Genomic DNA, 12,771 nt, shown 5'->3' on the forward strand with positions numbered 1-12,771 from the left:
TCAACTTCACGAGAGACCCTATGCCAGAATCACCCAGCCCAGCTATTTCCAGGTTCCTGACTATCACAAATTACATGATAGAATAAATTTTTATTATTTTAAGCCAATAAATATAGGAGTAATTCATTACATAGTAATAGATAATCATACAGACATAAGGAAGTGAGGGTACTGGCCACCTGAAAAAAGAACATTCCATACAGAGGGAACAGGCAGCATGAAGGCTGAAGGCTAGTGATACTGAGAGTTTTGGAGAAACATCAGGAGCCACACTGGTGGCTGCAGTGGAGCGAGTGAGGGTGAGGGTGGGAGGAGATGGGGTCAGACAGGTAACGAGGTGCAGATCATATAGGGGTTTGTAAGCCATCGCAAGGTCTTTGGGTTATACTAGTCTGTAAGTCAAATGTGAGGCCCATGAAGGGCTTTGAGCAGGGGAGTGTTGTGACAAAATATATTAAGGTCACTTTGTAGTCAAGGGTTTAGAGGGGGTGGGTGGCAACAGGGATGCCAGTAAGGAGGCCACTGCAACAATGTTTGTCCAGGGAAGAGACCACTGATGCTCAGACCAGAGTGGCAGCAGCAGAGGAGAGGTTACCGGTATATTCTGAATGTAGAACCAACAGGATCTCCTAATGCACTAGATATAGAACGTAACAGAAATGAAGGGTGAGGATGCCAGAGTTTTTGGTCCCAGCAAGTGGAAGGATGAGTTTCCATCAACTAAGTTGAGAAGGGGTTTTGTAAAAATAAATTTGGGGGTAACACTAAGGAGTTCCATTTTTGATATGTTGAGTTTAGACTTTTATATGGAAATGTTGAGTAGGCAGTGGGAATTTGAGAGTAAAGTTGAAAATGAAAATTACATATGGGATTCATCAATAAAATGGTATTTAAAGCCATGGGACTAAAAGAGATCACCAAAGGAGTGAGAAAACAAAGCTAAGAATTGAGTCCTGGGGCACTCCAACATTAAGAGGAGGGAGAGAAGAACCAGCAAAAGATTCCAAAAAGGAACCTCCCTGGTGGCCCAGAGGGTTAAGTCTTGGCACTATGAAGCTATCCACAGCCACTGCAGCACGAGTTCGATCCCTGGCCTGGGAGCTGACCCACATCGTGCAGCAGATATCTCCTGACTCACCCGCTGCTCCCCTCAGCAGTGTATTGCAGTGGATCTGTTTGTTCTGCTCCCCACTCTGTCTCTGGTGAATCCTCTTACCACCCCCCACCCTGCACCTTTGGCCTGCACCCCAGCTCATATATAAATAAATCTTTATTTAAAAAAAAAAAAAAGATTCCAAAAAGGAAAAACCAATGAGGTAAGAAGAAAATGGGGAGAGGGCTTTGCTGTGGAGGCCATGTTAAGAAACTCTGTTGAGGAGAAGGAAAGACCTAAGTGGGAAAGGATCAGTCAACTAGATGGTTCCCTGCCTTCCTACTCTTCCCTTTCATTCCTGCATCGTCCCTTGTGACAAAAGCTACAGCAGAGGCACAGACAAGTGGCTATGGGCACAGCAGGAAAGAGTACCTGGAAGCAGCGGCATAGATGAAGGAAAGCAAAAACTGCCATGGAAAACTCACCACAGGGATGATGCCTGTGTAGAGATGGGTAAGTGGAACTGGAGTTTGGCCGTGAGGACAAGAAAGAACACCAGGCAAATGCGGCAAGAGATGCAGGGACAGGAAGCAGCCAGTACCTCAGTAGACAGAAGTGCCGGGTGCTATGCGAGGGGTGAGAGGATCAGGAGGCAGAGGTCAGCAGAGCCCAATCATGACCCATCTTGCTTGGGTAGCATGCAAGGAAGTTGAACTTTACCCTGAAGCAACAGAAAACCACAAATGGACTTGCAGCAAGAGAGTTACACCATTAATTTTCTGTTTCTAAGTTATCGCTCCGACATAACTGCAAGGCCAACTGGAGGGGAATAAGGATTGCCTGGGACACAAGTTAGGCGGCATGGGCAAACCAGAAAAAAAAAATGTGGGCAAGGTGGCTAATCTAAGGCAGCGGAAGCTAGAACACAGAAGTAGAACAGCTTCAAAAGATAGTTGCCAAGTTAGGCTTTGGCAGTAAGGACAAAGAGAAAATAGGTAATTCCCAAGTGTAAGGTAGGGACCTTTCCTAAGGTAGGGACCTTAGAAAGCTGAATGGGTAATGGCACAATTCCCCCAAGATAAGGGCCATAAGAAGGGAGACAGGTTTGGGGGAACAGATGAATAATTTGGGAATCTGATCGGGTACTGCAGGTGGGAGAGCCAGGTGGAAATGTCAAATATGTGGAAAGAAATATGGACCCGAAACAGTGGAGATATGAAATTGCCAGTTCATGGTGTACTAGTGAGAGCTGAAAGTGGGGTCTGGAGGAGATAACCCTGAGAGTAAAAAGTGAGAGGTCATGGATACAACCTTGAGTAGCACTGACATTTAAGGAGCAGGTAAAGGGTGGGGAGTCTGCCTGGGAAACCAAGCAGAAACTGCCTGTGAAATAACTAACAGGACACTATGAAGCAATCTGCAGCCACTGCAGCACAAGTTCGATCCCCTGCTAGGGAGATACCCACATGGTGCAGCAGACCTCTCCTGACTCGCCTGCTGCTCCCCTCAGCAGTGTGTTTCAGTCAATCTGCCTGTTCCGTTCCCCACTCTGTCTCTGGTAAATCCTCTCACCCTCCACACCTCTGGCCTGTACCCCAGTTCTTGTATGCATAAATAAATAAATCTTAAAAAAAAAAAAACAAACAACTAGGGGCCTCCCCTGTTGGTGCAGCGGTTGGGCGCTGGGTTGGTTGAGCACTGGGTTGCGAGGCTGCCCGCAGCCTCTGCAGCGCCGATTTGTTCCCAGGCCGCCAGTGAGGGTCCCACAAAATAAATAAATAAATAAATAAATAACAACTAACAGGACACAATGTTGAGGTCAAAGGACTCCCCATTGCCCCAGGCGTCCCTGAGATAACCTCTAGCTTCATAAGAGTAGCAATGACTGTCTTCATAGCTGAAGTATCTGCTCTAGAAGGAGGCTGCAACCAGACAGGGATGAAGATAGTAACTAAAATGAGACAGGCTGCCTCATTTAGACTACATTTAGGATGCTGAGTCAAATCAATGTTAACTATGGTTACGTAACTTTAACTATATAATACCTTAACCAAGAAGTTAGTTAAAGGAGTATACTGAACAGACTGTTTAAGACTTACAAAGCACTCAGAATGCAGCAGTGGGAGTGACTGGTCGCACACCTTCCTCTGAAGACAGAGATGAAAAGAACTACAACATGTGTGTATCTCTGCAAAGGCCCCCTCCCTAGGGAAGCCAACTTCATGCAACTGCCCAGGCTTTGGTGTCAAAGGCTGATTTCTAGCCAGGGGTTGCCAGCTGCAGAGGGCGGGGCTCTATTTTGGGCTGCTGCTGTCCCCGAGCCTGGCCACGTCTGGTTTGAGCAGCATGCAGCCCCAGTGACTCACACACCCTTGCAAACCGCCTGTGGCTCAGTGGCATGGCCTCGGAATGCCAGCCTTAGGCCAGCTCCCTCCTCACCCCATTACATCGGGATAAATAAATAAAGAGCCCGCCAGCAGCCGCACAGCCTGATGGCAACCAGATGGAGAAAGAGAGGCACGGACAGAGCCAGGGGAAGGAACTCCCTCCAGTGGACTAGACTGAGAGTGGGCCATGCCCGCCAACTCCTCCTCAGCGTCCTTGCAACACGGGTGCTCCCGCCATGCAGTCATCGTCCACATGACTCAACCGTGCTTCCATCCTAAGCATTTTTCCACCCCTAGTCCTAGAAAATGCTCTCTACAGGGACTGCGCCCTCTGCGAGGACCTGGCCACCAGCCACCCCACCCAGTCCCAACTTGAGTGGTCTCTGCCAGTATGCCCCCTCTATCTAAGCTGCTGTTAGCTGGCCCATTTCAGCTCCCTGGAAATGAAAAATCCGAGGTTCTTGGGGCGGGCGGAGGAAGAACAAAAGGACTAATCATGGAGAAGTAAGCCCTGTTCAATCCTTAAATATTTTTCCTGGCCTTAGTATCCCAGTCACCTCCTGGCCTAACACCCCTAGGTGCTCCATCTCTCTGGCTTCTCGCCAAGGAATAGTCCCAGTGAGAACCAGGACAAATAGACCCCGGGCACTGACCACATGGCCCTCTGACATCAGCCCTGGCCCCCGTGTACCTTCAGCCCGAGCTCTCTGTCCCTGGTTTATTTATTTTCCTATGTTGCTTATTTTGATGGCACATCCTTTCAGCTCAGTCTTGGGTGACCCCATGACCCTTCTGTGTCCTGTTTGTAGGACCCCAGGCAAGCAGAGTAACTGAAAAGAGGCAGAGGCCGCAAATTCTACAGGTCCGGTAGGAAACCTTTTGGTTCTAGCCGCTCTGCAGGACACTAGAGGACAGTGAGAGAACCCCAAAGGTCACAAGAATTCCACATTATCTGAGCCCTGAACTGTCCCCTAATCAGAGTGCACAGCCCATTAAAGTAGCAAAACAAAGTGAGGCTAATCCTGGACTATGAGTCAAGGACTCTGGGAGGTCCTAAACATAAAGCTACAGCTATATGACCTTCAATAAGTCACAGCCTCTCTGAGGCCCAGTTTCTTCACCTATGACATGGAAAGCTATAACTCTCTCTCTCTCTCTCTCTCTCTCTCTCTCTCTCACCCTTTCCAAATATATTTAAATTCTACAAGTCTGTGTGGTTTGAGTGTGATCCACCCAGAACCTAGAGGACCAGCATTCTTGAAGCAGTTGGTTCCAAAACACTAATACCCCTCCTGGGTTAGCACCAAGATTCTAGAGGCTTTCTCATTCAACTGCAGGACGCCCTATCCTGTAACACCAAAGAGGGGGGCCTCAATTTAAAATGAGAAAATAGAGACTCTGAGAGAAACGATTTATCCAAACCTGTAAAAATAAACCAGGAGAATAACCAAGAACCCAAATATAGTTCTAACAACCACAGGCCACACTACCTTCATAACCTCTCTCTTCCACAGACCTGTCAACATAGTCAATCTCACATTTATTGAGCACCTACTACTTCTAGGCACTAAATAGAAATACATTCATCATGGCCCTCAAAGTATCCATAGATGAGTGGAGATGAAAGACATGCCTTACGGACACATAAACAGTGATACTAAAAAGGTATGTGTACAACAGAGGTATAAACCAAGGTACTATAGCAGTAGGGAAGGATTATCTTCATAAGAAGTATCTGGAAAGATATTCCAATTAAGCTAAAAGGGACATTTAAAACACTGATAGAAGTTACAGAGATAGGGCCAGGGCATTGGGCTTTTTAGAAAACAAGAACAATGTGTGCAAAGACATCATGACTAGAGAAAACCACATTTTTGGCAACTCAAAGCTATTCTATATGCGGAAGCATAAACACCTAAAGAAAATGGGCAAGAAACCAAGCTGGATAGGTATGCAGGCATAAATCAGGGAGGACCTTTCTTCTGGGCTAAGAGTCAAGCCTTGCTTTGTTAACTAAGGGGCTGGGCAGGTGGCATGTCAGCCTGGGTCTCGGTTAACCCCTTAAAATCCCAATCCTATGGGCAGGGGAGGCCATCTGAGAAAGTTGGCCTAGGATAGCACCTTGTGTCACAGTCAGGCTTAACAGTCTCTTTCCCCACAAAGACTTGGAGCCCATTCTGCTTCAGGACTTAGAAATACAGACTTTCCTTCTCCCCAGAGTTACAACTGCTTCAGTAGATGGACTGAGCATTCAATTCTTAGTATTTTTTTGTTCTTCGTATTAAGACCCTAAGCATGGATCACTGTTCCACATGCAGCGGCAGAAGGAGAGTTTCCAAATCAATATCCCTGCTTTATGGAAACCCTGTGAAAAGTGCTAAGTCTCAGGTTCAAAAGAAGTATAAGTCACAGTCCTACCCACAGGAGCTTACAAATTAGCCTAGAAGACAAGACAGAAATGTGAATGATCTATACATAGCATATTATAACAACATTATTTACTTACAGAATGAAGTCCCAACTTAGGTAACATGTAAAATTAGAAAGTAATACTAAGGTACTAAGTGTACAACCAACAAGTCCCAGAGAGTTAGAGGAGAAGATCAATATTGACTGGTATTATCAAAGGTCACTATTATTAATACTCCTCCTGTTTGGCATTTAATTGATGTTTCTTTTGGCCAAATTCAATCCTTAGAAGGGAAACCTAGGCAGAAGCTTCTGACAGGCCACAATTATCTACTCCCCATTCATTCCTTTGCCAGCCCCTGCATAAACACTGTGATTTTCCACAGCCTACTATGCCACAAGACAGCGCCCAGATGGTAGCCCTGTGTGTCTGACCTTCCTCTGCTGTGTATGCTGAAGGGACCTGTCACAAGACTGACCCCTCCGCCTCAGTCCAGACCTGCGCTCAGGTACCAACAAGCAAGACTTGAACAACTGGTCATCGAAGCTTTCTAAGGTTAGAAAATTCCAAGCAAAATTCCTAAGTACTTTAACAGAGATGTTTTGCAAATGTTCATCAGCCCACTTTTGCCTTTGAAATCCTCTCCTTCTCACCCCCCTATCATCCCAGGTACATCACAAGCTTTATCAGACTTTCTTTGGTCAACAGAGAAAGGGCTCTTCACCCACACCAGCAACCTAGCACCCAAGATACAAGTCACTGCTCAGGCACCTGGAAAGAGGGAGTGAAGGAAAGTGCACCCGAGAAAGGAACGAGCACATACGCTACCTCTGCCATAAACTGTTCCAAGAAGAAATTTTCTTCAAATGGCTCTGTCTTCAATCGATCTGTAACAAGAAGGGATAAAAAGAACTGTGAGTTGTACAATGTGCTTCCTACCTATGAGATGGAAAGGGACAGGGCCTACAATTTCTTGGGAAAGAAGGTGAAGGTGGGACATCAGAGGTGCTGGGTCCAGAGGGAGAAGGGTTGAGAGTAGGTGGGCAAATGGGAGGAGGAGAGGATGGAGGGTGACCAGCGACAGGGTTGGGGGCAGCATGTGCTCCAGGAGTTTTTCCTGCCGCAAAGGCAAAGGCTAGACTGAATTTTTATTCTGAGTTGAGCTATGGGGCTTCCTCGAGTCCCCAGTCATGCTGCCCTCTTACGGTTTTGTATAGCCGTTGGCCCCTCTCCAAGACCTTTCTCTGCCACTGCCTAGGGCATGTCTGGACTCGGTGACACGAGTGTTGTCACTTGGGTGCCAGCCAGGTACTCAAGGCAGAGAGAAGGGCCACCTGGCATCCAGTCTCCAGGTCAGAGTCAAGCACCCACCCTTGGGAGCACCTCTCTAACATTTTTCTAGGCCCTGTAGCTATCTGTGCCACAGCCTGCCCCCCAGCTACTCAACGCACATCCCTGTACCTCGGCTCAGCGTGGCCCCGCTCTCCCGGTAGTCCTGAAGCTCCAGGTCCTTCATGTGCAGCAGTGTCACTAACTCTCGCACTTGGTGCTGTAGTGCCAGGCTCATGCCCATCAGAGGACGAATCAAATGCTGGGAGACCTTCCATGGAAGAGACGTCCATTAGCCAGCAGATACACGCAGTGTCCCTAGTGCTATATTAGGCGCCAGAAAAAACACTGAAGAATAAATGTCTTCACAAGCACTTCGAGTTACATAGACAAGCATCCCACTTCCATGGATATAAACACATATGCTATAATCAAAGAAGTGCATTAAAGAAGTTTAAGGATTTCTCTGTGGCACAGATAAAACGAAGAATAAAGAACACTCAATGAATAACCTGGAGTTATGACTTCAAGAGAAAGGTGTGACAGAGCTGATAAAAGTGTTGACTCATGTCTCAGAGACTGAGAGACAAAAGCAGAAAATCCAAAGTCCAAGAAGGTAGGAGCAGCTAAAACACAACAGGGTTGCAGAAAACAAAAATCAAGAGGAAGTAGAGCTCTGAAAGTCAAATTAGACCCAAACACTAATTAAGAGTTTTTTCAGAGCTGATGGAAGCCCAGAATAAGCTCAGAATTGGATCTGTTCCTACCAGCGCAGCAGAGCCTAAGATCACTATTGTAACAGAAGCAAGTCAGTCACCAAGAGGCCAGTCTAGGAAGGAACAAACCATCCCCCCACACACCTTGCTCTTAACACGAGGTAGGAAGGAAGCAAGCGCAGCCGGACTGCGGTCCAGCCAGGACGAAGCTCTCCCTGATAATGGATAGCTATACAGAATAACAACTGAATATGCCCACACAAGGTGTCCATTAGCCTGTCAAAGAAAATAACTAAAATCAATCATCTATTTGTGGCTCGGGATGTTTTATCAGAGTTCCTTTCCCTTCCCCCATGGAGATGCACCAAAGGAGGCACTAGGAAGAAATGTCCTAGATCAGAGGTCAGCAAACTCTGTAAGGGCCAAAGAGTCAATATTTTTGGCTCGGTGGCCCATACAGTCCCTGTCGCAAAGTTCCACTCTGCTGCTGTAGCAGGAAAGCAGCCACCAATAACATGCAATCAAGGAGGTTGCTGTGCTTCGATATTACTTTACCAAAAATGGCAGCCAGCCAGATCTGGGCCCTCATGACAGAGTGCCACCCCCTGCCCTAGACCTGAACAGGTATCTTAGGTAAGATACCTCACCCAGGCCAAAAGCCAAGAGAAGGTACTGGAATGTTCCATCAGATGTGCCAGCCAGAGTCATCTGCATCAGGACCAGACTCTCAAAGACTGCATTTCTATTCTCCATAATTTTCTAGTAAAGTTTACTGCTGAAAGCTCCAACTACACTATGGCTCAAACTGAGAAGACAGGACTTCTTTCCACAATTATCCAAAGACAGATTAAAAAAGGAGACAAGCTGGAGTTTTGTTAGGGGTGTAGGTTAGGGTTGCACTGGCACCAGGACCCAAGAAATTCAGGGGCACTGGTGTGGCGTAAAGACCAGAAGGCAGTCCAGCTAGAGACTGGAGCTGTCTCCCAGCTCAGGTGCATAAACTTAAGCCTCCAGGAAGCACTGTTCAGAATGTGCCAGAAGTTCTGCTTTGGGAAAATGTATCTTCTTTAGATCCAACCCTGTTTTAGGAGTTGGGTTTTTTTTTTAAGATTTATTTTATTTATTTGTACATATAAGAATTGGGGTATAGGCCAGAGGTGCAGGGGTGAGAGGATTCATCAAAGACAGAGTGGGGAGCAGAACAGGTAGACCTACTGAAATACACTGCTGAGGGGAGCAGCAGGCAAGATAGGAGAGGTCTGCTGCACCGTATGGGTCAGCTCCCTGGCCTAGGATCAGGGATCAAATTCATGCCACAGTGGCTGGTGATAGCTTGAGAGCTCTGAGACTTTAACCCCTGCGCCACCAGGGAGACCCCCAATGGAGTTGTTTTAGTCCTGTCCAAGGTAGATTAGGAAGAAAAACAGGTGAATAAATGCACAAAAGCAAGCCAATGTTGGTGGATTGAGCTGAAAATGATTACCATTGCTTACCAGCGGGAGAGGTGGAGAAGGGGGGACCATGGGGGGAGGGGTACCAGTGGATTAGGGTGGAGGACTATGGGTGCCTTGGTGGTGGGTGTGGTGTGTTGACACACATCTGAGGATGTAGGAACCTATACTTCTAGACACTGTTGTAAACACTGTTGTAAACGTTACTGTAATGAAAAATATTAACACTATTAAAGAAAATAAAGTTAAGTTCACAATTTTTAAAATCATCTTTTAAGGGGGCGGGGAGGAAAGAAAATAATTGCCATTACTAAACAAGTAACATCGCCATGCATTTGGCGGTAGCACTCAAGTAACAGGAACTCCTAAAGAACAACCAGTCTTGTGCCTCCCTGGTGGCGCAAGGGGTTAAGATGCAATCAGTGAAGCTATCACAGACACTGCAGCATGAGTTCCATCCCTGGCCAGTCTGCTGCCCACATGGCGCAGCAGACCTCTCCTGACTCGCCCACTGCTCAGCAGTGTATTTCAGCAGTGTATTTCAGTGTATTTCAGTCAGTCTGCCTGTTCTATTGCCCACCCTGTCTCTGGTGAATCTTCTCACCCCCCCCACCTCTGGCCTGTACCCCAGTTCTTGAATGCATAAATAAATAAATTTAAAAAAAAAAAGAATAACCAGTCTCTCCCTGCAAAGCCACATCAATAGCAATTTCTTTGAGTAGCGGTCAGTAATATGACAACAGGAAACATGATGAGCAGCAGGCTTATAATCAATGCCACATCTCATTAAATAAGGTAATGCCAGACCAGGCACCCAAAATGATCTCTAGGACCCCATACATACATATACATGTAAATAATATATGTAAATACCTCTAGGACGCCTATGCATACATATATATGTAAATAAATCTTTTATTAGTAAATACTTCTACTTCTCAAATAAGTGGATTATGCCACTTTGAATCATTGGGATATAACTCATTTCAAAATAAGATGAACACTAGCTCAATCAGTTACTTAGAACAAGACAATGGCTGAACTAACAGATCTCAAAGCAAATTCACAGATGCTACAAGGAAAAATCTCAAGCTCCCTTCATTTACAGAGTACAATACAAGGAGGCCACACAAGCTCACAAGTCAATTCAACAAACACCCAGTGGGTGTCTAACACACGTTCTGACCCTGTAAGGCCTCTCCCCTCAGAGAGCTCACAACAGTTAAGAGATCAGGAAGTGTGGTGAATATAGAAGTTGCCAGTCTTGTCCAGAGGAAAGGCTATTTATAATTTCTCCCAAGACTTCAGATTTCCCATAGAAATGTTTACAAGTCATAGGTAGGAGAACAGAATGGCAGTTATCAATTCCAAAATAAATCATATCAGGCGTGGATACAGTGAGAAAGGTAACAGACTAGAAATTAGGAGAACTAGACTCTAATTCCAGCTATGACAGAAGCAAGATGTGAAAATGGCTTAATTCCAAATATTCTCATGGTTCTTGTCTTTTTCCCAAAGACAATTTATGAAGTTGGAATATTTGCTCTAATAGGCCACGATCACACTACAGTTAAGTCATGTTACATACCTCTTACACAATCCTCACAGTCCACAGTATGGCTGTGATTGGCATCCCCATTTAATGGATAAAGAAGCCAAGTTTCAAAAAAATTCAGGAATAACTTGTCCAAGGTAACATAAGTTATAGTGGTGGAGTTCAGCTACAAAGTCAGGTCTGCTGGTTCCAAAGCCTATGTTCTTTCTACCACAAAATAATGCTTTTGAAATGTCTCTTAGGAATCATAAAATGGTGATAAATTTGAAAGTTAAAATATGGAATACCAAGAATTGCATTAAGTTCTAGAAAGAACAGAGAATGGGAAGGAAGAGATGAAGAGAAGTTGGCCAGAAATAGAAATGTGCTCAGTGTCAGCAGGCAGAGACCTGGAGCTTTATGTATTCCGTAATATCCTGCAGAGAGCAAGAACATTAAATTATTAATGTGAGTACACTGTGAGAAGAGGGGGGAGAATGAGGTACTCCCCTACTCTGTATGGCCAGTAGGAGTTAAGCTGCACAATTTCTCTGGAAGCCAATCGGGTGTTGGGTGAGTGACATTAAAGGTACAAACACTCCCTGACTCAGCTATTCCACTTTTGGGAATTTACTCACATGTTTATAGGCAGAAAAAGTAAATACAAGGTTATTCACTATATGGATCAACAAAAGAATGGAAACAACTTAAGTGCCTACAAGGAGCAGATCAATTAAATATGTGTTGATGTATTCATTGAATAACACGCTATGTTGTCACTTCAAAATATTAAGGAAAAAAATTTTTAAAAGATGAAGGCAGGTGTTCTTGGTATATTGTTATGAATGATCTAAATTCTATAATTAAAAGAAAAAGGCAAGGAACTGAACAGTGTGAAGAACATGCTGCCACTTGAGAAAATATAACACAAACACACACGTACCTGATTGTGTGAGTATATTCATACATACAAATACACACACCAACAGCCAGCTCTTTAGGAACTTATGATATTAGTAGTTGCTTTAGAGAAGGAAAGTGAGGGACTGAAAAAGAGGACAGAATCTATTTTTTCACCATCTACCCTTAGATGCTATTTGAAAATGTTTGCCTGTTGTATGACTTACTCATTCAAAAAATTTAAATTAAAACAATTACAAGAATGAGTAACAAAAAAGCATGCCTGAGTAACCACACACACACACACACACACACACACACACACACACACACACACTCACACACGAGCCTGAGACAGCATCTGCCCACATTGGCTCTCACTTTTTCCCTTTATAAAGCTTCATCCGGTTCTGGGAGGTTCTGGGGATTCCCCTGGGATGGCATCCTCCTCCTTTTAATAATAAACATCTTATTTTAACTTAAAGCACAACTGCTAATCAATACTTAGCCAACCAAGGCTCATTCCATTCTAAACACTGACACCTCTTTTCTCATGGCAGCTCCCCAATTAGAGAAATTTGCCTAAAATAGCTAGTTTTTTCTTTACATATTTTTTCAGTTATGATATCATTACACAAGTATTTTTACTATAATATTTTTAAGGAATAAAACTGCTTGAGCCCATCAGCCTCCGAGGAGCGCTGCCTCCCCAATCGCACTGTTACAAATTTCTAGCGCTTTAAAACAGAGGCGGCTGCACAGCCCTTGGGCTTCCCAAAAGCAGCCCAAGAACATGCATTATTGGGGGGGGCAGCGCCCCCTGGTGGCACTTTAAAAAAATACAAAGGTTTTGAATAAACAGGTAAATGATACTTTTTAAAGCAGGATGGCAAATTTCACAAGAAATTCAATTAAAATGAACAAATGTGAGGAAATACTATCTTCTAAGCG

The 12,771-nt window shown here is 44.9% G+C and overlaps 1 protein-coding gene across 6 annotated transcripts in view; it reads right to left on the reverse strand.

Moving 5' to 3' along the window:
• The window catches only part of NHEJ1 (non-homologous end joining factor 1), a 79,388-nt gene that overhangs the window by 60,938 nt on the left and 5,679 nt on the right, over window positions 1-12,771 (reverse strand). For all 6 annotated transcript variants that reach the window (XM_054700098.1, XM_037524073.2, XM_054700097.1 and 3 more), the window contains 2 exons: window positions 7,352-7,490; window positions 6,719-6,777 (listed from right to left, as the gene is read on the reverse strand). In XM_054700098.1, coding sequence (XP_054556073.1) covers window positions 6,719-6,777; window positions 7,352-7,490 — 198 coding nt within the window. The remainder of the gene's footprint in view (window positions 1-6,718; window positions 6,778-7,351; window positions 7,491-12,771) is intronic.

This window comes from Talpa occidentalis, unplaced genomic scaffold, assembly GCF_014898055.3.
Source record: "Talpa occidentalis isolate TD23 unplaced genomic scaffold, MPIMG_talOcc4v2.1 talOcc4.3, whole genome shotgun sequence".
Taxonomy (NCBI): domain Eukaryota; kingdom Metazoa; phylum Chordata; class Mammalia; order Eulipotyphla; family Talpidae; genus Talpa; species Talpa occidentalis.